This window comes from Oryzias latipes, chromosome 3, assembly GCF_053564925.1.
Source record: "Oryzias latipes strain Hd-rR chromosome 3, Olatipes_Hd-rR_3.1".
NCBI lineage: Eukaryota > Metazoa > Chordata > Actinopteri > Beloniformes > Adrianichthyidae > Oryzias > Oryzias latipes.
The window spans coordinates 14,868,162-14,895,673 of NC_136239.1; the positions used below are offsets into that span (position 1 = coordinate 14,868,162).

Genomic DNA, 27,512 nt, shown 5'->3' on the forward strand with positions numbered 1-27,512 from the left:
GAGTGTAAATGAGTTATATGATTTATAATAGCTAACTCAGTATTATGAGTTTGTGAATGCACTAAGTCCTATTTGAATCTTTTTGATACTGGTGCGTTGCAACAGATCCATTTGAAACATGACATCCTTCATAAATTCTATTTATCTCTCCTCCACTTCTTCCCCTCAACAGATTGTTTAGTTCCCAAACTGCAGTTGCTTCATCCTTTGCCACTTCTGGTCAAACTACTTAGAAATTTTTTTTGTGGCTCTGTTGTTTTGGTGTTTTAATTTTCTTTAAAGTTAGTATTTCACAGTAATATATATAGTCCATCTTAAGCAGCAGTATGGTCTTGTTAAAGCAGGGAGGAATTCTGCTCCTAATATAACTTGACAACCACTGAAGCGTGTATGAATGACGTGTTCAGAGATCCCATCTTTTCACAGAAATGTGTGATCTTGCAGTATCCCTCTTACAAAACTGACACCTATTGATGCAAATGTGCATCGAACCACTTCTGCTCCAAACTTAACTTAATATAGCATTTGCATAAAAGCAAAACATATTTTTCACAGCTGGAAATAAATTCAGACATCAATGGGTTAAATAAATACAATTAAAACATATTTACTGTGTGCAGTTCTAAAAGCTTCACCTCAAGCACTCAGCCTGTTTGTGTTTGGCAGAGGTCATTTTGACACTGACGGACAGATAACATTTAGAGTAATCCAAACATTCATTCATCTTCTTCTGTTTGTCCCTTTCGGGGCTGCCGGAGCCTATCCCGGCCAAACATAATCAGCTAATGATTTAAAGGTAAATTGAGGACAAACTTCCTTGTGGGCCTGAGCTGCTACTATTGCACCACAGCTAGGTGGTAGAGTTCCTTTGAGAGTCTATTTAAGGACTATACTTGATATGTAAGACCAGTTCTAAACAGATAACTCATTGTTCAGTAATAGCAGTGTTACAGAACCCCAATGTAGGGGACAATTTTATAAATGTATGCATTCTGTAAAAGACTGATTTTCTATTTCCAGCCGGATTTAGGCCCAAGTACAAAACACTACAAATTGATGCCATGTGGGAAAAGTTTTTTTTAATGTAAATTCATTAATTGCAAATACATGTATTAAAAACAAAGTAAATTTTAAATTAAGATGTTTAAAAACAATTTTTTTTTAGATGTAATGTGACATAAAGAAGTAAATACAAGAGGCTGGATATACCAAGGATCAATTAACTGAAATAGAAACAGCTGAGGATAATTAAAAACTAAAACCTGGGTTGTGTCCAAATCCCTTCACTACTTAGTGCACTATGTAGTGAGTTCTCTAGAGCTGTCCAAATCTCCCAGTTTCTGCAAAAAACTAGAGTGCATCAATGGTCACTAGATTGGTGAATATACCCCAGACCACAATGCATAGCATTTGAATGATTTTTCCTGAGAAAAAAAAAATGGTTAACATTTATTTTTTTAGAAACCCTTCAAGCTTTCACACATTTACACCATTGACAGTAAATAAGAACTGGACTGAACAACCCTCTTCGTGTTCCAAATAGGAACTACCTGCTGGTCCCAAGAAGTCAAAATCCCGGAGACTTCTATTGAGTAATAAACAGCTATTACTCAGTCATCGTGTTCGTCAGGATGGCCATTCTTGCTCTACCTTTTATTAACATGTTCTTGTTAATCCTACATTTTTTTAATGATATTTTTGCTGTAGCATAAGTTGTTCAAGTTTCTCAATAAACATAACTTGTGAACATTCGGAGCATTTGATTGACAAATTCTCCTGAGCCCCCTTTCAGCGGAAGGGGTGTGGCCTTCTAACATGCTCACTCCTGATTGGAGAGAGTGGTTGCGATAGAAATGTAGACTAAGACCGACACGGACCAATTACAGCTTACTGAGGACGTCTGGTTCCAACATGGCGACGGTCATATAGCAGAAAATCTGGGACTGAATTGCCTTAATTTGGTTGGAACCGGAAAAAAGGCATTTTCTATAGGGGCGCTGCATGCCATTTGTCCAGTTATATATCATACAGTCAATGGTTTACGTGACTGTGGGTTGCTGAAGGCGATGTAAATTTAGCTTTTGAGTTTACCTGCTGTCCAAATAAATACAGACCTAGAGCCACATTTAATATTCAATAATTTTGAAAGTGATTTTTATTCTATAGTTTATGTAATGTACTTTCAGAGAACATTGCTGATCGCCACTCGTTTCTAGTAAGTTTGTTACATTCAACAACCTGACTTTCTTTCATTCTTGAGCTTTTACTGTCAAAGAGTCTTGTTAAGATCAATCCCAAAGTCAGTCGTTTTGATCGCATTAATATTTGTTTTTAGCTGGCAAAGCTTTGAACATCCTACTATCAAGTAAAATGATGTACCACACTACTTTCCAGACTCAGCGTACTAAACTCCAATATTCCAATTCTCTTAACAGAGACGGGGGAAATATGAACTCCTTAATAGGCACTTAATGGTTAAGATCCACCAACAAATTGTTGTGGGTCTTTATGTTGTGCTGCAATCCTCAAATATGTGAGACTGTACCAAAATGTTTATGTGACAGTAAAAGTAGGTGTATGACTTTTATTTGCTGTTTAATTATATTATTGTATGTAATAGGCTTTATCATAGGAACACTCTTAATACTGCCAACCACACAATTGACTTTCGATCATTTCCTTATAAATAAAAAGAAAGGAATTTACACAAGTTGTCAGCCTAAAAAACACTTGCTGTTGTACAATTACACTTCATGTTGTTTCTACAAAAATACACGTGCATATTTTTCATTTGGTCTGGCTTTAAAATCAATTAATCTATTAACTCATCTATTTAATCAATTTCTAAAGTAGGAATTTGTGACATACTACATGTCACATTTCTGTCTTTTTTTGTCATATGTGGGGGAAATGTGTTGCTAGCTCCCAGGTTTCTGCCTTAACAAATCTTTAATTACTTAAAAGGTTTCAGAAAAACTGATGGCAATAACTTTTCTGTATGTGGTGTAGAAAGGCCATTAATCATTTATTTTGTTTTTAAAATATGCATTTTCCATTACTGTACTCATATGCCCCAAGTCTTTAAATAAACACACAATACTTTGAAGACACACAGAAAAATTAATAAACGTCCAGGTTTAGTAAAACAATCTGTGTTTTGAAAATCAAAATTCAGTCTCTTTTTCCCCAAAAAAGTGAACAATAACATTGAAAAGATTTGTATTTGTGGGTTGAAATGAGCATCAAAATGACTAAATTGTTTAAAAAGTCAGCATGAATGGATTTAGGTAAAATATATTCAGAGTTGTACCTCTCCCCAGGATCCAGTCAGCCACTGAGCACATGGCTGGCTGTTACAGGACTGGATGTTGCTTGGCTGCAGGTCTTTTTCGCATCCATTTTCCTCTGGACAGGTGACAATGCGCTGCTGCTCACCTCCTCCACACACTTCAGAGCACTGCACAGCAAAACACCAGACAGGGCACACATTTAACCTCTTCTCATATTAATTGAAAAATGTAAAAAAAATGAACGAAGTTGCAAATCAAGCAAAAAACTTTGTTCTATTTATATTAAATACTTTTCAGGTTTTAGGGTAAATGCTATAATTTAGTTGTCATCTAGATGTATTGCCAAATTGTTGTGTTATAAAAAAACACCTTTTAAAGGTTAAAAACAGCATGCTGATACTCAATATGCAGGTACTTTTCTCAAAGAAGTGTGTCAAGATTCCTCTGACAGTACATTAAAGACAGTCGAGGGAAGAGCAGACGACTGAAATTTCAGTCACACAGGCTGAAAATGACTACTCCGCATGATGTAGTACAAAGAAATATTTCAGGCATTCATTTCACTTGCTTACACATACATGTATATACGTATATACATGCACGTATGTATATACATTCATCTGAACTGAGATGTCTGAGGTCCAGAAAAAAAAAAAATATATATATATATATATTGATAGATAGAGAGAGAGAGAGAGAGACAGAACTTTGATGAAAAGTTACAGGAAAAACCTTTATTATTTTCAAGGTAAAGAAAGCCATGTAGGTACGGGTACAATAAATACCTTATCATACTCAGAGTTTTTTTGAGTTATTGCCATGATAGTTGGGTTGTTACTCGTTGCAATCTCTGACTATTTTTTTTTTTACTCTATCCAATGTTTCCAAATGCCATTTTCTTCTCTTTGTTTAAAAAGAAAAGAAAAGAAAAATTTAAGCTGCTTGAGGACTGGTTGTGTTCTGAGCAAGTTCAGGAATGCATCGTTAATTATGAGCATAACTTCATAGCTGAGTTTTGCAAGTCATTTGTATGCGCAAACATTTATTCATGAAAAGACGTGCCAAGCCTTAATCACTTTCACAGACAGGAGTGAAAATGACAAAACACAAGTCAGGAAGACAGAAAATGACATCTTACACTAAAGTAGTAAATTACTGTTGCCATACATTTTGTGGTTCAGAAGTTGGCAACCTAAACACATAAACACAAGAAATGTCTGGGAATTTCTACAAAATGTTAATATAATGAGATTTCAGACACATGACTTTGATTGAAAGTACACTAAAGATGTTTTAGTGAGTTTTCTTACTATTTAATACATTAACTACAGTATATACATTAAAGAATGACAAATATCAAGCATGATAAAAAACGCATTTAATTCCATTTCTTAACTTTAGGTATTTAGTGAATATTATTTATGTGACGCAACTGTCATGCCCAATAAATTAATGAATGGGACACCTGGGGTTTAAACCCCCAACCCCGCAATAGTCAAACTCCTGTTCAGCCTACTGAGCTGTTGCAACCACCCCCAACCCTTCAATCATGTCAAGCAAAGGCAGAGCACACAGTTGAAAATGTTTACTAAAGTTCTAATCACTTCCAGTCAGTCACTCACCTGACCCCAGGATGAGGTGTACCAGTCCAGACACGGCTGCAGGTTGCAGAGATTTTGTGATTGTGGCCTGGAGGACATGGCCCTGCAGTGGAAGGGTCTTAGAGGTCTTTGATCCCTCAGATCAAAGCATTGGACCTCTCGAAATTTAGAGCCACCCTCGCAGTTCTTGGAGCACTGGGGAAAGCAAGGCGTGATTAGGATCCAAAAGCAGCAGTCTCAATGTAAATATCCACGAGCCTAAAGCAGACGGATCTGATGTGCGGATTTAATGAGTTCCAATGAAAAGAACTGGGTGACAGAATGTCCAGAGAGATAATGGCTGAGTGATGAAAAAAGTCCAAGACGAAGTTACACATCTGAAGCAGTGATTCGACAGAGAGATGGTTTTATACAGGGTTCATTTCTTAAGCAACAGACACCTGACATGTGACGCGCGATCAAGAACAGGCTAAACACGCAATCGTTAGACGCGTGATTAGCCCATGGTGTTACAACTAAGCAGGGAGGAGCTTTTTCTTGCGCCAGGCATTTTCTTTCACAGCTCTATTCTGGTAAAGGAAAGACTTGGTATCACATGATTCTTGGGACAAACCAAAATTAGGAATTTCTCCTGCATTATTAATTTTCCAACAGTTAGCATTTCAGTGAATACTGAAACGGTCATAGAAACTTGCAGCTACGAATGAAATTGCAAGTCTTGAATGCTGAAGCCTGAGATGCGCATACATTCATATTAACATAGACTTTTCGTTGTAAATGGTGGCATGAATGTGCGTTGACAAGGGTGGAGAGAAGGTAGCTTCAAATAGAAATATCACGCTGTCACTCCTTTTCAACAAAAAGGGACCTTAAAGTACACTTATCAGTATATTTGTGTCAACATGGAAATATCAAAGACAAATTATTTTACAACTAACATGTGAGAAAAAATACTTTATAGACATTTTCTTTGGTTAAACAAATGGTGAAAGTAACTGGATTAGTACAAACTTTAAATATTATGTGAAACCTACAGCTAACAAAGATATATGATAAATATATAAACAGACTTCCAACAGGTTTTTTCTTGGAAGAGGAACCAGACAGGGTTGCCCACTCTCTCCTTCTCTTTTTGCTATATTTATTGAGCCTCTAGCTGCAGCAATAAGACAGAATGAGAGCATTAAAGGAATTAAAACCAAACACAGCCATCATAAAATTAGTCTCTATGCAGATGACATATTACTGTTTTTAAGTAATTTACATTCTGTAAATGAAACGGCAACAATCATTAATGAATTTTCCTCTATATCAGACTATTCCATTAATTGGAATAAGTCTGTTTTATTATCACTGAACAATAATGCGGAGCAAAGACTCACAATACCAGTTAAATCAGGAAATATCAAATATCTAGGTATCAATTTTCCCCCCAAACTATCAGAACTGGTGCAGCTAAACTACACCCCATTACTGAAAAACATACAGGACGATCTAACACGCTGGACCAACCTGCCTCTGTCCCTTATGGGCAAGGTAGCCACAGTAAAAATGAAAATCGTACCCAAAGTTAATTATCTCTTCTCAATGATTCCCACACAACCGCCATTAAAATGGTTCAAAACATTAGACTCATCCATATCAAGCTTTTTATGGAACAATAAACCTGCAAGAATTAGTCTAAAAACTTTAAAATCTGCAAAAAGCTGTGGAGGATTAGAATTACCTAACTTCCACAATTACTTTCTTGCAAATAGATTACAATACATCTGAAAATGGTTAAAAAATAATCCAGAAACCAACTCATGGTTAGACTTGGAACAGGCGTTATGTGGAAAGATCAACCTATCAGATCTTCCATTTATTAGCCAAACAGTTAAAAAACAGGATTGTTTCAAAAGTATTAATATAAATGCCACTTTAACAGCCTGGTGGGAATTTCTCAAAATATCAAAATCATCAATTCAACCGTGCAAAATGACACCCATCTGGAACAACCCAGACATCCTCATAAACAAAAAAATTATCCACTTCCCAGCTTGGCAAGCAGGGGGCATAAAACAACTAGAGCACATAATTATTGATAGAAGATTCATAACTCCCCAGGAACTTCAAGACAAACATGGAATAAATAACTTCTTGGAATATCAGCATTTTAAATCAATTATTACTAAAAGTTTAAATACAGAGACAACGATTTAAAGCTACCAGATGTAGTTACCACTCTGATCAATTTCTCAATGAATAAAACTCTCTCCAAAATATACAAACTTTTATGTAATTTAGATAATAATATTTCACTTCCGACAACAAAATGGGATGCGGATTTGAGCATCAGCACAGATGAAAGCTTTTGGTCAGAACTTTGTCTAAACACCTTTAAAATGACAAAAAGTCCAAATCTGCAGCTAATCCATTTCAAAACTCTACACAGAATTTACTACACTGGACAGAGGATGTTCAAGATGGGTCTCAGCAACTCAGACATTTGTCAGCACTGTGACGGTAATCTGCCCGACAATTACATGCATGCACTGTGGTTCTGCACGCCTGTCCAGGCTCTCTGGCAGCAGGTATGTGCCGATCTATCAGTCTGGCTTAAGGTTTCAATCACAGCTTCACCGTCACTTTGTGTGCTTGGTGACGTGAGTGCCATCGATGTAGAAGGAGGATTAGGCTCTATCATTTTCATAACTCTTTGCATTGCTAAAAAAACTATTTTAATAAATTGGAAAAGCAAGAAAAATATAAATATAAGTCAACACAGAAATCTGCTGCTTGATCATATCAGCTTGGAAAAAATGTCAAGCCAAGGTTCAAGTAACTTTGAAAGAATTCGGTCTCTCTGGTCTCCCATAGCTAACTCCATGACTTAGGGGGTGGGGGGGCCTGGTCGTCGTTGCTCCTTGCCCTTCTGCCGTGGGCCGGGGTGGGGGTCGGGGCCTCCGGTGCCTGGCGGGGGGTGGTGGGGGCTCTGTTGGTCAGGGGGTCGGGTCCGGCGCCTGGGTGGGGTGGGCTGGGGTGCTGCGTTGTCCTCTGGGCTTGGGTGTGGGGGTGCGTGGTGGGGGGGTGGGGTGGTGGTCTGGCTTGGCTTGGGGGGGTGGTCCCTTTGCCTGTGATGGGGGGGTTGGCGGGGGGCCCTGCTCGGGGGGGGCCCAGCGGCGCCGGATGGGCTGTCCATCTACACCTGGGGCTGGGATCGGCCCTTCCCTGGCTCTGGGGCGGGACGGGACAACCCTCTTGGGGCCCCCGGTCGCTCTGGGTGTCATCCGTTTCGGCTGCGGGGTCTGGGGTGGGGTGGGGGGGGGTCTTGTCGGCCCTGTCCTGTGGGGGGGCATTCTGGGGGAGGGGGGGGCACTATTGGTACGGGGCAGGGGGGGTTGACGGGTCGGGGTCTCCGCTGAGGCTATCGGCGGTTTCCCCGGCCAGTTGGCTGCCTCGGTCCCGTCGAGGCCTGACCAGGACTCTTCTAGGGCCGGCGTTTGGGGGTGGGGGCCTGGGCTTGCTCCGGGGGGGGGCGAAGCTTTCTGGCTCCTCTCTCTCTGTGTGGGGTGGGTGGTGCTGGGCCTGGGGTGTCGGCGCCTCCGGGGGTGGGGCCCCTGGGCTGGGTGGCCCTGGCCCCTTTGCTGGGGGGGGGGGGGGGGGGGGGGGGGGGGGGCTGGGGGACAGCTGTTTGACCACCGGGGGACAGTCTACCAGCTGTCCCCAACTTACCCCCTTCCTCATATAACCTCATATTAGGGTGAGGGGGTGGGGGGTCTAGCCTGCGATGCGCCTTGGGGGGGGGGGCTACTTGGCAGTTGCCCCCCTCCTATGGTTGCCGTATGGAGTGGGCCCCCCTTCTTTCGGTTTTATTTGCACCTTAGACATGTAGGGTCCTTGGTAGGGGGGGTGCTTGGACATCACTGCCAGCAAGCAGCAGATGTCCTCCTGGCACCCTACCCGCCAATTTTAACCGCACCATAGACATTTAGGGCCCCTTGGTGGGGAGGGTGAGGGGACGTCACTGTGAGTAATCAGGAGATGTCCCCTTAGTGCCCTACTCGCCAATTTTAACTGCACCCCCCTTAGTACACACACCCCTCCCCCTTCAATATATACATTCCAACATAAACACACACACACCCTTTCAAACACACATACACGCACACACATTTTGCAAGGAAGGTGGGACCTGGGTCCATCTGTCCCCTACCCCTTCCCTGGTGGGGGGTGCGGCCCCCTTGGCGATGGCGGCCGTGTCCCTTGGGTGCTGGCTCCCTGGGCCCGGCGGTGCTCTCTCCGCACGGTGGGGGGGTTCACATTACATCTGAGCCGGGGGTGTTCGTGTCCCTGGGGGGTGGGTTCTGGTCCTTGCTCCTGAGTGCTGGGCCCCGCCAAATTTCCAATTGTGGCCGAGCCTGGTCGGGCCATATTTACAACACCCCTTGTGGGCCCTCTTTTTTCCCCGGGGTTCCCCCCTCCTGGGCGGGGGCGGCGGGCCCCTGCCTCGCTCCTCCCTGGACCAACCGTGGGCCGGGCGGATGGCTGCCTGGAGTGCGGAGCGGGTCTCCCTTGGGGGGTCCTGGCTCGTACCTGGGGTAGGGGCGGGGGGATGCCCGGAACTCCTGGGTGGTGGTGGGGTGCTCGTCTGGGGCTGTGGGCGTCCTTCTCCGGTGGGGCCCTGCGTTGGGCGCTCCCGGCGCGGCGGGGGGGCTGCTCTCCTGGTTGGGCTGGGGCGGCGCTCTCTTTCCCTCCGTGCCTCCCTGCTCTCTGGCTCTGGGGGCCTTGCGGCGGTCCTGCTGGCCCTGGCCTGGGTGTCGGGCTTTGTCGCCCGGGCGGCGGTTGTTCCCTGCCGGTTCCTGTGTGGCGTTGGGGGGATTTCGGCTGCCGCTGCAGTGGGGGTCTTGGGGTGGGGATGGCTGGGCACTCTCCCTCCTTCTTGTCACGTTCCACCATCCATTTTAGCAGAATATAAACACTCACCTGAGCACAGGTGTTAGCTCACCTTTGCACTAACAGTTTGCATGATTGAATGACTGAAATATTTCACACTAGTTGGTTTAAAGGCATAGGTATGCGTGTGTGAACACTATCTATTTTGTGTACATGTCGACAGGTGGACATTTTTGCAGCTAGCAGGTGTGTTTATAACATTTGAGTGTGTGTTGATAGGCCCCGCCCTTTTTGTACTACATTTGAACCTTACCATAATGATTAACAACCAGTAAACTTGTTGCTTTATGCTGCTTCATGGTCTTATCCCCCTTCCCCTCCTATTATCACCCTCCTACCCCCCCCTCTCTAACATCCCTCTCTCTTCTTCCCCTCTTTCCTTTTCCGTCCGGTCCAACACCAAAGATTTTCAAACATGATTGAAATTAATAAAGTTTGGCCTCAATTACAAAAGGGGTTTATTCAGACATACCTTTGGTTTGTCTGAAGATTAATAACCCCTCTTGTTAAAGTAAAAAATATCCAACACAAGAGGCCCTCAGCTCTCATCTGTCTGCCTAGCTGTTGGACAGGACAAGTAAAAAAAAAAAAAACAAAGATATATGAAATTATAGATTTTTGTACACAAGTCGTGACTCCAGCACTCTGGCTATCTGCTGTTTTTCAGTCAATGATTATAAATGAGACAATCTTACCATAGTGCATATCTGACCAAACTTTCTTTGCCACCAGCATGTCAAATAAATTAGTAAGGTTAAGTTACTTTAGAACAAACTGCTGTTGCTGTCCTATCTAAGTTGCATATTTTAATAAACAAAAAAGAACATTACAAAAAAACAGATGCTGTACAAAGGCAAGCACACATTGGATACACCAGAGCAACATTAGAATATTTATGTTTTGAAAGAATAAACCAAACAGTCTCACCTTACTCCATTCCCCGACCTTCCACATTGAGCACGGACGAAGGTAACACTGTCGGGCTGGTGGAGGCTTCTTGGATGAATGGCAGTCAGAGTCCTTTCCGGTGCTGCAAGTCACTGCTCTCCAGACGGCACCCAGTCCACAGCTGGTGGAGCACTGCCCACACATGTGTTTTATAACAAATATTGTTTCAGGGCCTGGAAGCCTATAAAGTGCTTTAGTAACATTTTCTGAAATGATCATTAATCCTATAAGGCCATTTGTATCATATTTAATACACACATTTTTGAGACCCCTATCTCATTTGCATGATTAAAACTTTCCCTAAAAACCCATTGTATGTATATAACTTACCTTGAATTTACACTGGTCTGTCTGCGTTGCGTCTCCATTGCGTGAGAAGTCCGTCTTATAACTGTCAGTTAATTTACATTGACTTTATTGCATCTTGGAGGAATATAAATTGAATTGGAGGAATACAAAATTTGTTGATAATAAATTCTTCATAAAACAGTTACGCCATGCCAAAAATGTGTGGATCAAATTTGAGTTAAGGGGATTTTTTCTGAACACTCGTTATTATTATTACATCTCAAGCTAACATTGCTGTGACCAACAACTTACCAAATCACCAAACCAATAATAAAATATAGAATCTATATCTCTTATATTGCAAAATATTTTTTGTGGATTTCATCAAAAGGTTTCGTCAACGAACAAATCAATAAAATTTATTTTCTGTGATTCTTTGAAACATTGGGTTGTACAGGATTGCCCTTTTACCCTCTACCTACCCTCTCTGACATTGTAAATATCAGGTTGGATGCACACAATGCATCTAACATCCACAAACGTATGAACTCACTTTAGATAAATGTAGTTTGTTTGTTTTTTACACTGAAACTGGTTTTAATGTGAGTAATGCAAATTTACTTGTTCATTACATTTTTAATCTCCGTTTGTGAGTGAATGTGTGTAAATAGATGCACTTACAGCACTCCAGTTTCCAGCTACCCAGTGCCCAGCTCCACCACTGGCCTCCACAGATGATGGGACGGTACGTGGCCACAGACTTGGTGCATTGGTTGAGATAATGGGAACAGTAGGTGTTGCTTGTTCCACGTGATGTGCAGGTGTTAGACTGCTCTGAGTTGTGGCTTGCGTGTTTGTTGCAGCTTGGTGTATGAGATCAGGATTTATGTTGCTCCCTACTGTAGAGGAGTCTAGGATTTCACTGTAGTCATATTCCGTTTGATAAAATAAGTGAGGCTGGTATGTAGAATCTGTTCCAGTTGTTTTCCCAAAGGCAGGATTTGGAGAGATTGCTTTAACGCTGGCTGTCAGTACGTCAGTTGCGGGAGGTTGAGCGTCTCCCCTGGTGTTGGTGGGAGGCATATTTTCTGTTCCAGTTAATAATCTGAAGTTTTCTGATACCCACTGGTTACCTGAGGTTTGTAGGAGTAAACTCGGAAGAAAAGTAGACGGAGGAGGCAATGTGCTGAGGTCATTATCCCACGAGTTACGTTGAGCTTCCAGAATATTTGGATCCATTTCCAAATCTTCCAGTGTAAAAGCACTTGGAATAGCAGTCGTTGTCTGAAATATTTCCTTAAGGTGGATTCCGGTCCTAACTGGAATTTCTGTTTCTGCTGGCTGGTCTAAAGGTTTGGATGTGACATCATTTTTTTCTTCCAAAGACAAAGACTTGCTGTTAATCTCCATGGTGGATGTGATGTCGGTGGTGGTTTGATGTATGCGAGTGGGGGCAGGATGCACTGCAGTCACCGTGAAACCTTGTGAGTGATTTTCCTCCGCTCTGGAATCATCATAGGCATTTTCAGTCTCATCCCCAGATTCCTCCCATGTTTCATCTTGTGCTGGATGCTCTGTAGTGACAAGCAGCCCTGATGTAATTATGCTCTCCGGCCACAACACACTTTCATGTTCCCCTTTTGCTATTTGTGAACGTGGCGTTTTGGACAATGGCGGCAAATAAGTATTAGATACAGGCAACAGATAGTCCTCTGACAGAAAGTCATTAGCATCCTTTGAATTTTCTGTTGTAGAAATATGTTTTATATCGTCTCCTGTTATGTTCTGAGGCTCCATGTGTTTTAAATCATATATATCTGAAACATTTGGAGCAGCTGAAGCAGCTATTGTTGTGTTTCCAGTGTCCACACGAGCATCAGCTCCAACGCTGTGTGTTTGCTCGACCTCCGAAAGCAATCTGTGGCTGTCCTCTAAATTCTTTTCACGGCTCCTAAAATCCTCAGACAAATCCTCATGAAAGTCAATAAAGTTATAATCATAATAAAAATCATCAACTTGAACGTTGTTTTCTTCAGTGCGTTCGATGTTATTGTGGTAGTGGAAGTCAAAATTCACATTGGGATTTCTTGACTGGCCTCTGCCGGGCTTTAGAGGAGTTTTGAGCTCAGGAATGGGGTTGATTTCATTCTGCACTTCATTGCTTGACATGCCGCTTCCAGACCCTTCACTGTCTCCAAAATTGTCGCCAAGCTGCAAACAGTCTTGAATGTAGCACTCGGTGACAGCTAAAGGCTTCTTTTGGGGATCACAGTCGACACCGGTGTTTCTGCTGCAGGTCACGTTACGCTGGCGAACTCCATTTCCACAGGTATGTGAACACTGCATGAAAGAACAGCAACTGTAAGGATCACAAGTATTTTTCCAGACCTTTAAACTGAAAATGTGCTTTAAGACCCACTCAGATGAAACTTGTATTTTTAGTGCTTTTAACATGTTCTTGTGCAATTTTTCTGATGATAAAAAAGACACTTAAGCAGAAACTATGTTCTAAAAAACAACAGTTTTTTTCATTTTTCATTTTTGGCTGAAAATGGCATAATCATAATTAAAAGACCACTGGGAACGCTTTTAAGCAGTTCAAAAGATGATCAGGGTGGGTCTTCAAACTAACAAAACCTCTGAATGTGCAATCAGAATAGCAAAAAAGCTTTTATAATTATTTAGGGACAACTTTTTGAAAACTTGAATTCAATCTAAGTTGTCTTATGATAGAAAAGGATCTTCATATGAGTTTATAACACAAAAAAGAATTGTGTTTTAAAGTCTTTTAATAAATTTGTAACAAAAAACACAAGACCAAATCTAGGAAATTGCTGTGATTTTTGTTAAGAGTAATGAGGCAGAGCCAGCTGTGATAAATAACTTATTTTAACACATTAGCATTCCAGCAATTTCTACTACAACAGCCTAATATGTGTTGACTATTTACCTAAAGTTTCTGTAATTATATCGTTTCAGTTTACAAAAATACAAGTAATTTACAAAAGGCAAAATAACCTTGGGGTAAAACATTTTTTTCTTTCAAGGACTTGGTGAAGTCAGCAGGGTTGTTGTGAAATTCCACCACATTCTAAAGTGTTCTTTGGAAAGACAAAAAAAAGGTTTCCCAAAGGCAGCCAAACAACCTTTTATGGCAACTCCTGTGGTGAAAAGTGGTGCAGGAATGAGATAAACTGTATTTGGCAGAAAATATAAAAGAAAATTTGTTGTAAAAATTAGCATCTAACAGCATGAAAACACAAAGGAAAGCTTGAAGTAATGAAACTGTATGTGCACTGGGGGCATTTTGTTCAAATCTACTGGACGTTTTATACGTTTAGTTGACACTGGTTCAGAGTTAAAGTTGATTGAGAGATGTTACACATCTCCTGGCCAATTTCTACAGCAGTCAGCAAAGCAGAACTATAATCCCAGGCCTCAGTGTGAGAACTTTTAACTTTAATGACTCTCAAAACTTTTCCAAAGATCAGAGTTTTTTTTTAAGTAGAAAAGAAAATGTTAACTTTTCAGCTAGACGCAAAGATCTGAGCCAACATTTTTCTACACCTTCTCAGAAGAGTGAGACAAAGGATTGCATTTTAAAAATCTAGAGAACAAGAGATTTGTTCTCCCAAAGTAACCGAATGGATACAAAAATGTCTAAGTAATATATTTCTCTCTTGATGTAAAACCATCTGATTCTCCCTGTGGGAAGTGACATCAGGCAAATTGAACTCACCTTTGACCATCTGCCTGTGTTCCAGTCAGCTGGGCAAGGCATAAGTGTGTTGCAGGAGGAAATGGACTCCGGCTTGGGGATGTGAGCACAAAAGCTGGGTTCCAGCGCTTTCTGCTCCTCTGCGCTCACAGCTTGGATGCACAAAACTGTCCTTTTTGTCAGGCCCAGGCTTCCACAGCTTGCAGAGCATTTCTGCCAATCTCCAACCCACCATCTGCTCACAGAGACACAAAGGACACAACGATTTTCAATTAAATTCTTCATGTGAGATAGGCATTGACAGGAGAATGCTGTGAAATGCAGCCTTGGAAAGTTGCCTCGGTATTGATAGTGTATTGATAGTGTGCAGGACAGCTCATGAATACAAACATCTCAAGGATGTTACCTTGTACTATCATTTTACTGATGGGTATTATTACTTAACCAGGAAGTCTTAGTTACCTGCTAGTTGTATCAGTTTCCTCTAACACAAGAAACTAAACTTCTAACCCGAAACTTTCATTCTTGAGTGGTTATTTTTCTCTCAATTGCTGAACAAACCTGTTGTGCGTGAGTTTTGCAAATAATTTTTTCTCTCAAAGCCAGAAAAAGAGAAGGACATTTCTCATATCTTCTGAATTTTCTTTGATGTAAGGTTTTGTTTTTAATCAGTACATTTCATTTGTGTTGCTGTAATCATCAAAAATGTGTTGGTTTTGTAGTCTATACTAATACATACAGAGTTAATTCATTTAATTTGTGTTACAACCCACTGCTGATTGGCTCTCATTACAAAAGGGCACGGGTTAAATTTGAGCTCTACTTGTAAAATCAGGAAAAGCAGATAGAAAAAGTAATTTTTGGATGTGCAGTTATCCCTCAAAAAATCCCTTTGGTGCCTTTGTATTCAAAAGCTGATCATGTGATGAGAATCCAATGATGAATTACAGGTTAACATTAAAGGCAATATTAGAAATCACAGATGTTCATGCTTTTAACAACGTGGGACAGAAGTCTGTGTGATTGCATAAAGACACGTACACTCACTGGACACTTTATTAGGGACACCTGTCCAACTGCTCATTAACCCAAATTGCTAATGAGCTAATGGCACGGCAGCAGCTTTATGCATTTAAACATGTGGACATGGTCAAGATGATCTGCTACAGTTCAAACGGAGCATTAGAATAGGGAAGAAAGATTATTGAAGTGACTTTGAACATGTCATTGTTGTAGGTGCTAGATGTGCTGATCTGAGGATTTTAGAAACTGCTGATCTACTGGGATTTTCACCCACAACCATCTCTAGGGTTTACAGAGAATGGCCCAACAAAGAGAAAATATCCAGTGAGTGGCAGTTCTGTGGGCAGAAATACCTTGTTGATGCCAGAGGTCAGAAGAGGATGACTAGTCTGGTTCCAACAGTAACTCAAATAACCACTGGTTACAACCGAGGACTGCAGAAAAGCATCTCTGAACGCATAACAGGTCTAACCTTGAGGCAGATGGACTACAGCAGCAGAAGACCATACCCAGTGTCACTCCTGTCAGATAAGAACAGGAAACTGAGGCTATAATTCACACATTGGAAAAATGATGCCTGGACTGATGAGTCTCCATTTCTGCTGCCACATTTGGATGGTAGGGTCAGAATTTGGCATCAACAACATAAAAGCATGGATCCATCCTGCCTTGTATCAACGGTTCAGGCTGGTGGTGGTGATGTCATGATGTGGAGAATATTTTCTTGGCACACTTTGGGCCCCTTAGTACCAATTGAGCATGGTTCCAACGCCACAGTCTACCTGAGTATTGTTGTTGACCTTGTCCATCCCTTTATGACCACAGTGTACCATCTTCTGATGGCTACTTCCAGCAGGATAAGGTGCCATGTCATAAAGCTTGAATCCTCTCAGACTGGTTTCTTGTACGTGACAATGAGTTCACTGGACTCAAATTGCCTCAACAATCACCAGATCTCAACCCAATACAGCACTTTTAGGTTGTGGTGGAACGGGAGATTGGCATCATGGATGTACAGCCGACAAATCTGCAGCAACTGTGTGATGCTATCATGTCAATATGGACCAAACTCTCTAAAGGAATGTTTCCAGTAACTTGCTGAATTGATGCCACCTAGAATTAAGGCAGTTCTGAAGCCTAAAAGGCATCCAACCTGCTACTAGCAAGATGCACCAAATTAAGTGGCCGGTGAATATAGATATTTCATGCACTATAGCACACGATGGAGGAGTTAGTTTGTCAATAAATGACCTGTCTTTGATGTGAGATTGAGAGCTCCTCTTAGTCACTCATCACTCCTGTCTTACCATGTATTCTGGACCCTTTTTAATGTGCTCTGCTCCAATAAAACATATGCATTGCCTTTATCCAACGCTATTGACAGACTTTAGAAAGTAGGCCAGTCGTCATTTCTGGTGCTGATTATTAAAACAGTCTGCTCAAGCTATAGTTTGTGAAGGTTTTTCCTGCAGATCTAAACATAGCACAAGGTGTTTGATGATCGTTGTGCTATTGTAGCATCTTAACCGACCACAAATCTTATACTGTTGAAAAACATGTCTATCTCCCTTTTAAATGAAGCCACATTTGTAAAAAACATGCATTCGTGGGATGAGCAGCACATATTCAGGTAGCGCACATAAAAGATTTGCCCAACCTTCTGTGCCAAAGCCAAACAGCTTTTATAGCTGATGTTATTGACTCATGTTTTGAGCTTCTCATACCTTCAAGGTGTTTTCAGTCAGGTGGGCCCTGCTTCAGTGCGTAATAGGTGTCTGCTCCAACAACCGTCATGCAACACTTGACTGATCTGCATACAGCCAACAGGATAAAGCAACTTCAAGCTGCAACACAAAGTTGCAACATTTGGAGTGAGCCCTGGTTCTATCGTTAAATTACAGCACTCTGCCATACAAAGTGGGAGGTCAGAGACAGGCCACAGAGTGGGTGTCTGCATGAAGAGCATTTCCTCACTTTGACAGCACTCGCACTTACAAAAGTTTGTCTGCAACAGATTGCATTTAAGAGTTAAAGGACAATATGGCTGTAGGTTCCATACCCACGAATTGAGAACAAACAACACAGCCAATTTCCAATCTCACAGGGCTGCTAGGAGACATGCCATGACAATCCTTCTCTATCAGGCCCAACAAACACGTCTTTCCAGACTGGAACATTCCAAAATGTCCTGTTTTTTCAAACTTCAATCATTCAATTGACCAAACACAAAGCAAGAGTCGATTGCAGAATACGCTGTTTGGCAGAAAAGAAATGGCAAATTTTTCATGGATGAAACACAAAGAGTCATTTTTGCTGTTCATCACACAAATGCATTTTTCTTACAAATGTGGTGCCATTTGAAAGAGGACAAATTTAGACAGACTATGTAGCCTAGCATAAATAATGATTTAAAACCATGAAGATTATTTTCAGTAAGTCTTTGTGGAAACAATAAAATCTGGCAAGTTGAAGGCAAATTCATCAAAAGAAAAAAATGTCACAAAAAAGTTTGTTGTGCGTTTTTTTCCTTCTTTTTAGGATGACCAAGTTTGCTTGTTTTAAAGAACCAATTAAATACCAAACTGATTAAAAAGAAGGCCTCAAAAATTCTAAGTTTACTAAAAAAGGCAGCACATAACCAGTAAACAGTTGTACAGAAATTCATTTGAAGCATGAAATGACCGATTTACAGCAACAGAAATCAGTAATCACGTCTGATCCTTTGGTTTAGAGACAAAACTGCTGGTGAAGGCTTGTTAAAGCACAAAGCAGAAAGCGCCTGCATTGATTCATCCGATTTGCCTCACATAACGTCTTTGAACTTTTTCAGATCAACAGCAGCAGAAGAAAAAATAAAATAAAAATAAAGCTGCAGTAAATATGATCCCACTGTGGTGCTTCAAAACCTGATGCCATTAAGGACAAGAAGCTAAAGTTTGACTTTCTCCAAATTAACCCTGAAAAAAAACAACAGCCACTGCCTATAAAGTTGTAGGTAGTCAAAATATTGCAACAATAATGATATATTTCTGAATAGACTGTGTTTGCCCGTTTTTTTTCTACTTTTCTAATGTACATGTAACAAATAATATAAAACAAGTACAAGTCCCACTTCAATCCTCTTCTGATGTATTGTAAAAGTGTTCCCGGTGGTCTTTTTGTTATAATTATACAGTTTTTAGGCAAAATGAAAAAAAAAATGGTTGTTTTCTGAACACATTTTCTTTCTCCAGAGCTGCAGTGGTTCATTAGAAATTCACTTCTGAGTTGTGGGCGGAACTGTTGGCACGGAGTGAGCCTGCCCTCATTTCCCATTATCCCTTTGTTCATACTCTCCCCCGCTAGCTTACACCCTCTCACACCTCAACCCAACATAACTAGTGCAACAAATATTGGAGCTATCCACCTGTGCAGTTTGGATCCAGATTCCAGCTCAGATGAGGAAAACAGAGACGTACATGGATGTATTTGTCTGCAAGTGGATGCATCAGAATGGAGCAGAACAGGGAGCTTGTAGCCAGCGCACTGTAGCTTCTGCGTCACACCTAAAGGTTTTTTCATACGGCTATTTTTGTCAGCGTTTGATTCACTACAATTTATATGAAGACATACCGGTGATCAGAAATATATTTTAAGATTAATTTTCTCCATCTATGTCTGTATCGCCATTGTGAGAAAAATGCTACAACACCAATCTTTAAGTAATACAACAAAAAAGGGGAAAAAAAGGAAGCAATAACTTTTAAAATACCAATTTTCAACTTAACACTAAAAAGATTTATGTGTTCAGTAGTTTATGTGTCTGTATGCAGAGACTGGAGTCAATCTGGTGGGGAAGCAGACTCACATGGCAGGACATGGATCCTTGATGCAGCTGATGTGGTTATCCTCAGGCCGGAGGGAAGGCTCACAAAAGTGATCCTCTACTAACCCAGTTGTCTTTTCCACACAGAAGACAGCACGCCTTTGAACACCTGGAATGCCAGTAAGAGGACAAAAAAGCTTCAGATTCTTATAAAATATGTAATAACAAAGAAGCATCACATGTCAGGAGAAAAAAATATTGAAAACCCTTTAAATCTATTTATACCAGGGAAAAAGACTCTAAATCTGATCAAATATATGTTTCCTAAAAGCCCTGTTCTTGCAGTGAAAGAAAGCTGAGTTTTGCTGAAGTGAGAAATAATAATCCCGCTAAACAGAGCTGCTTGCTCAGAAGCACATCTCAGCAACTATCACACGGAGAAGTGACACATTGAGGTTTCAAACACCTGTACATGCAGCTGCAAATCTTAAAACTTGTGTCCTCAGGCTGTGGCAGGTTTATCTCATTCTCTCCCCTCCTCTCACCTTGCTGCAGGGAATTACGCTTTGTTGAAGCAGAAAACAACAACCAGCCCGCAGTTCAGGTCTCAAAGCTAATTTACTCCATCACAGAAATTTCTACAAGGTCAAGACTGTTTCACGGAAATAAAAGTTATTCTCAAAGTGGATCTTTCAGGCCTGAGAAGAAAAAAAAAACAGGAGGAATTAAAGCAACCCCGGGTAATGTTTTTTCCAGTTCTTAACTTACTAAACAAATGACAATATGTGATCCTGCCTTCTGGTAAAGTTTCTCTCTGATGGATTCTGCAGGGGGGTTAAACAGGGACACTGAAGATGTGCGATGTGGTGTATCTGAGAAAGCATGATGAGTATTTTTCCCTCAAGCACAGAAAAACAACTGATAGCCCTCCATGCAACATGACAAAAAACTAAAAATTATCTTTTTGCATCAGGATGCAAATGTCATATTTGCTTTTTAAACCCTGATTAATGCAGTTTTATTGCTCTCTCTACATTTAGGCTTCAGAGGCTGGGATAGTTCTGCAAGCACTATAGTCCTGGTGCTGTGAGACTATAATATTACATCCATCTCAGCAAACCAGATGTAATAAAAATAATCAATTGAAATGATTTTTCTCTAAAATAAATCTAAAAAAAATCTTTTGGACCAACTTAGTGAGAATTTTAAGTTGCAGAGTCAACAGATCCACTTCATTCAATTCACATTTCACAAAGACACATTTTGAGATGATAGGGGACACATTAACCCTTGTGCTATCCTAGGCACTTTAACATTGGGAGTTGGGTCATTTAGACCCACTAAACAGTGCTCTGAACCTTTTTTCTTCAATGATTTGTGATCTTCACTGGTGTCCATGGATTACATGAAATTTTTCCACCTAACCACCTTTGTCATGGTAGGGAGAACATGTCAATTTAAGAGTGGGGTCATCTAAGATAGCACAAGGGTTAAGGACGCCCAGAAATCGCTAACAAAAAACTGGATAAAACAATGCAGACTCCTCACTTTTGGGGATATTAAAAAAGAAGACAACTAATTAGTTTAATTGAAACCATGACAGATAACATACAAAACTGTTAAAACACACAATCGGAAATGTATAAGTAGCATAATTTCAAGAAAATTTACAGACATTTATGGCTGAAATGAGCTTGTAATTTAAGTTGCATTGATAAAAATTGTGTTTTTCATACTGTATTTACTGTTTACAGTAACATACTGTATATTATAAAGAAAATTCTGCTAAAAATTGCATTTCTGAGTATTCCTTAATTCATATTATTGTGAGTCAGGAGCAGACAAAAAATGGCACTGGTAAAAGCTTGCAAGTGTGATATGGAGAGGCTACTACAGCAGGCCATAAGCTCCCTGCTCCGCTCCATTCTGATGCATCCACTTGCACACGACTAGTTCCATGTACGTCTTCGTTTTCCTTGTCCGACCTGGCATCTGTCTTAAGAGTTCGGATAACTCCAATATTGCTAGCCATTTTTGTTGCACATCGCTGGGGGTGTGAGGGGTTGTAAGCTAGTGGGGGAGAGTGTAAACAAAGGGATGATGGGAAGTGTGGGCGGGGTCTGTGCCAATGTTCCTGCCCACAAGTCCTAGAAAAAATTTCTAATGAACTATTGCTGCTCTGCAGAAACTATGTCCTTGAAAATGACAGTTTATTTTGTATTTTGGCTAAATCATAATTAAAAGACCACTAGAAATACTCTGGCATCAACTGCAGCGGTATAGCTTAGTCTTTGGTTCTGTCTAAAGTTATCTACGTCTGTGGAAGGATTTTTAGAAAAATTACTGCTTTCGATGGAACATTGCACTTTGACTGAAACAAATGCATCTAGGTTCCTGCAACATTGGGTGCTTGTGAGTTTAAGTGATCTTCTGTACAGTCTGTGTAGCTCACACCTTTTGTAAGTGCTAACACAAATAGATTTGACAAGGCTGAAATGTGGAGATGGACTGTCATCCTTGAGAATTCTCTTTGAGAGCACAGCTGTGTTAAGTGGGTTTAGTGCTTTGTCACTGAACATGCTGTCAAGTCCAGAACTATTTTGTTTGAACAGAACTTCTATTGATTTCGTTTCTGTCTCACTGTAGAAACTCAGATTAAGATTAAAGGAGTCTATTAACAGACAATGTTGCAGATCAGAGCCAATAATGCTCACTTTGGCCACATCACATAAAGGTTGCTACCTTGATAAATAGCCTGCTGCAGTTGCTTTGACAGTTTAATAAAGGGGAACCCGTTTGGAAGTTCTTACCCTGAACTTTATACTCTGTTGATTGTTAAATAGTGCTTCTTTTTCCATGGTAAAAACGGAAACTGGCACGAGAAAAACACGAAAAAGGTTTAAATTCATGAGAAGTGCATTTATAGTGTAAAAGCTAAACTTTTAAGTGTCAAACCTAAGTTTTACATCATGCAGTCTTCATCTTTCTAAGGAAACGTTCCTTTCCCAGTTTAACATTAAATACAAAAACTTGTAGCTCATCATTATCCATTTAAAATCAGCACAAATTCATTTTGTCAGGCATCGCTGGGGAGTTGGAGCCTGACAAAGATAAAATTGTCATTAGTATTTAGAACAAATTTGTGTTTTTTTTTAGGATTGAGTTAAAAATATGTCAGAGTCTCTTTTGGGTTACTGTGTCATTAAAAAGTAGAAATCAAAAGGAAATAAGGACAGTTATATAAAGAAAAGGTACAAAAAAAGTAAAAACAACAACAAAGTATTGAGGGGAAAAACTCAGGTGCGTTTCAAAGCCAAGGACAGAGCGGATCTGGGCTCCTGTGGAGTGGTAAACACTTTTCCAGATTTGTAACTGCCACTTGACCCCCTGGGAACTTCAATCTAGACCTCGAAACCCCCCAAAGGCATCTGGTCAAACAACTTAATCGACCTGCAGGACTGTGGCGATATTAAAGCTTTGATGGATGTGATGGGACTAACAAAGTGCCAAGATTCTGGTGCTGAGACATGAAGTAAACATGTGAGGACCTGAAATTGCACCCACTTGATCTGCTGCTTAAGGCTCCCTAGATGAGTCACTACCCATTGACCTTTTCACAGCAAAATGAATACTTGGAGGCAGAGGAAACGGGGGGAAAAAACTGCTTTGGTTTATTGCAAATTTTCCTCAGATTAAACCTTCACAGCAAGTGGCTGTTTTTTTTTATAAGTTAAAAGCTGCATATGATTAAGGCCTTAAAGTTATGCATAATTAAGGTCAGAGTCAAGCTGAGTGACAGGTGGGCGCCTTCAGCTATCTGCAAAGTTTTACCAGTTTTCCAAGTCACAGATCCCGCTGTGTCTGCCAGATCTGCGGTTTCACTGCCTTGTAGAGTTTACTTTCTTCATTGTAAATTTATGTTATTAAAAGGGTTTCAGTCAATGGTAGACTGGCACCAACCAATCAAAAAAAAAAAAAAAAAACTGGTGTCAAAGTTTATGGTGTAGTTTTTTTTTAGCCATTTATATACAATCTACAATCCCCCCTGCCAATTTTCACACCCCTAATCTAACATTGCCGGTGCAACAAAAATAGCGAGCAATATTGGAGTTATCCAGCTGTACAATTAGCCAGATTCCAGCTCAGACAAGGAAAAGAAAGATGTACATGGATCTATTTGTCTGCAAGTGGAAGCATCAGAATGGAGCGGATCAGGGAACTTGTCTGCCGATTACAGCTTTGACCAAATACTTAATTTCTAACAAAATTGATTTTGCATAAAGAAATACTCAGAGTTGTAATTTTGAGGTTCATTTTCTGTATATATGTCCTCCGTCAAGAGAAAAACATCACAAAACCATGTTAACATCACCATTTTAATTGAAGTGGGGCTTTAAATGACAGAAGAGTTTTTTTGATGGTGCTGCATTCATCGTTGTTAAGAGCTTTTTTTGTGGTAACCTAACAATGAAAAAAAAAAAGATCATGTTACAGATTTTGTCCTTGCAGCAAATGTCAAGAGGTGCAAGCAAATTGACTGAAACTCCATTATGTCAGAAAGGAACATCCGTACAGGCGGTTAAATGAGACAGCATTTAAAGATCAAGGTGGTAAATGTGATGTGAGGGGAGATATGAGGTGTAATCTTCTTCAAAGTAAAGAGGTCGGACTAAGTTCAGTTTTACAAATCGACGGCGGTCTTTGAGCAGCAATATGCTTAACTGCTTGTCTCACTCGTTCTTGATTTAAAAAAAGGAATTCAAAGTGTGAAAGAATGTGAAAAAAAATTCTATTAAAAATGAAGTCTTATTGTTTTGGTTTGAGGATTTGTGCAGATTTTGAAGAGAAAACAAGCATTAACCAGAAGTACGAGGAGTTTTAATTCAATACCACACACGAAGAAAAAGTTCACACAAGTCATCTAAAAGTATGCAGTACTCCACAAAGTGCTCTGACAATGTCAGCTACCAAGGTTTTGGTAGAATTGCGGACATTTTTTTTGGGGCTTTATTATTGAGAAAAAATGGATCAACATTGCTGCATTTTGTCCCAACAGACTATGACAACAAAATTGGAGGTTAACTTACAAAAAAATGTATCATTATTATATTAGGAAAGGTTTCATCAATCAAAACTGTGGCAACTTCAAACTTTTTGTTTGAAAATGTGATGCATGTTGAGGGGAATTTTCAGTCAACTTTTTCTTTGCTTAATCACACAATCTAATTGACACCTTTAGTGGAGGAAAAACTTGTCAGGACTTTATTTTTCTGTGAACTCATACTAAACACAGGCCTACATAGAGAAAAGCTTAAAGCTTAAAGCTTAAAGTTGCTTTTCTGAGTAATTATTTTTTCAAAATGTGAATCAGGAGCAGATGAAAAAGCTTGTAGGTGTGACGCAGAAGCTACTAGGTCAGGGGACAAAAATATTTTGATCCAATATTATTTTTAGTTCCATTCACCCTTCAGAGAACCAGGCTTAGGAAAACCAAAAGAACAAGAAATATAGACAGGATTTTTAAAAGAACCTCTTTCCAGTTTCGATTTTAGTAAAAAAACTACTTTCCTGGCAGACTTTCTTTCAAACGAGTCTGCTCTTTGAACAACAGCACTGGTTGTTTATTTCATATAAATATTTCTGATTGATTTGGCTTCCTCTCATGTATCAGAGATTCAAATTTCTTTGGCCTGCAAAAAAAAAAAAAAAGCGTAATCTGATTTGGACAAAACATCATCTAAAGTGCATGCCTCTTTCTGTCCATAGTACAAATCTATTCCAGTATGCTTTTTATCTTGGTTGCCTTGACAAAAAGGTTCAGCATTCAAACGCACACATTTGAACACTGAAGACTCTGAGTGTGGGTGTTTTAGATAACATTTCATTTCTCGTTAAAGAGCAGTTACTTTTTCTTCGAACTATAGACATTAAAATGTACAAATGAAAATGTCAGGTCTCATACCGATTCCACAAGTAGCACTGCATTCAGTCCATGAGCCATATTTCCAGAAGTAATCAGACCCTGAGTTTGTGTCTTCTGAAGTAATTCGGCTGATGGTGTACTCATAATGTACTCCTGGGTTGGTTTCCTGAAAAAGAAGCTAGGACATAAATGAGAATTTTTAGGTTTAAGAAATCAGTTTATTTCTTTATTTTTACAAAACACTAAAGACAAGTTTTTATTAGGGCCCGAGCACGGAGTGCAAGGACCCTATTGTATCTGTTAGGTTTATTATTATTATTATTATTATTATTATTATTCTTCCGACTTTTCCGTCGCCTTTTTGAGGCCTTTAACATACCCCAAAACTCACCAAATTTTGTATACACATCAGGAGTCGCGAAAAATTTCATATTTTCTAGGAGAACGGCATAGGTAAACAAAAATGGCTCGATAGCGCCACCTGCAAAATTTGTTTTCGCGAGCACCTCCATATGCTTTATAGTACAAACCTGATTTTAACAGGGCATGTTCATCGGATAGAAACCTACAAAAAAGTCTCTTGGGACCAAGCTGTCAGTCGCACAGGAAGTCTGATATTTTGATGACAATATGTCATTTTTGCTGTATTTTGGTCATTTGCAGGCCTCGCTCTAGAACGAACTCCTCCTAGAGATTTGAGAGTAATGACTCCAAACTTTGGTTTTGTAAACTAGACACATGTCCGATGTTAAATTGCAAAGCTTTTAAGTTTTTATGGATGTTTGTGACCATGGCGGCGCGTCAAAATTGGAGGTCGTTTCGAAAACACGCCATGAAAAGAAAAATGGCCATTACTCAGCCATGCATAATCCAATCTGATCCAAAATTGATGTGCATGATTGTAGTCTGACTCTGAACACATCTGCAGTGAAAAAATCTGGAAAAAGTGTAGCGCCACCTGCTGGCAAGAGGAAATGACATGTTTTACTTGGAGCATCACTACTCCGAGTAGGATGAGCCGACACACCTGAAAATGACGTCCACCTGTTGAAAAGCCATTGAAGTTTACTCTGACAAAAAACCATAACTTTCAATGCGGGGGTGTGGTCGTGACAGAGCTGCAAAGTTGGGCATCTCGCTATGCACACAAAAGTTGCTCTCACGTGCACATTCCTTGTCCAATCTCACTGAAATTCAATGGATATGAAGAAGCTTCTATTCTGAACCCATGGATATGACAATCTTGGACGAGCTCTATAGCGCCACCTAGTTATTGCATTGGGCACATTCTGCCCTGTATTTTCTCTTTGCTTTGTCCGATGTGCATGAAATTAAAACTGGAGATACTCAGAAGGGTCCTCTCTCATCATGTAAAGTTTCATGGGTGTACACCTGACGGTGCCTGCGTAACAGGAAGTGGTCGATTATGTGCACCCAAATAATAGAAATTTATTATAAATCAGCCGTTTGTCTCAGGAAGCTGAGATTTCAGAATTAGATGCCTTTAATAACCTCCAGCTTTGATATGTAACACTATAGGGTCTACGAGAAACTTCATCACTTGATTTTTTTAATGAAATTTTGGACTGAACAAAGATTTTTAGCATAAATTCTGTTTAGGTTATCAGCACCAGGAATTCAACTTTCATAGGCATTTATGTGCTACTGCTTCCTAAAAAAATTCAGAATGATTGAAGTTACAGGTGACATCTTAGAGAGCATTACATCCAAAAAGGTCCGAAAACGTCTTTTTAGGCAAAACTACAAACACCTATTTTTTTTCATAACTTAATCATCATATATCAACACCATTTATTTTTTTAAATGTAGGGATCTGTGTTTGCTGCCTTCCATATTTTTTTCAGAAGTCCAGGTGAAACAGATGATTTTAAAAAAATCCTGATTCATCCCAAAACCTGTGCTTTTTCCGTCTGGACTCCAAACAAGTGTGTTTTAAAATTACTTATGCTTCAAATATCCA

At 40.1% G+C, this 27,512-nt stretch overlaps 1 protein-coding gene across 3 annotated transcripts in view; it reads right to left on the reverse strand.

Annotated features, from left to right (window-relative positions):
• adamts7 (a disintegrin-like and metallopeptidase (reprolysin type) with thrombospondin type 1 motif, 7) overlaps window positions 1-27,512 on the reverse strand; it is a 201,964-nt gene that overhangs the window by 42,600 nt on the left and 131,852 nt on the right. For all 3 annotated transcript variants that reach the window (XM_078944241.1, XM_023952917.2, XM_078944242.1), the window contains exons 16-22: window positions 25,571-25,709; window positions 19,651-19,777; window positions 14,802-15,015; window positions 11,744-13,402; window positions 10,754-10,906; window positions 4,913-5,086; window positions 3,311-3,457 (exon numbers count right to left, since the gene is read on the reverse strand). In XM_078944241.1, coding sequence (XP_078800367.1) covers window positions 3,311-3,457; window positions 4,913-5,086; window positions 10,754-10,906; window positions 11,744-13,402; window positions 14,802-15,015; window positions 19,651-19,777; window positions 25,571-25,709 — 2,613 coding nt within the window. The remainder of the gene's footprint in view (window positions 1-3,310; window positions 3,458-4,912; window positions 5,087-10,753; window positions 10,907-11,743; window positions 13,403-14,801; window positions 15,016-19,650; window positions 19,778-25,570; window positions 25,710-27,512) is intronic.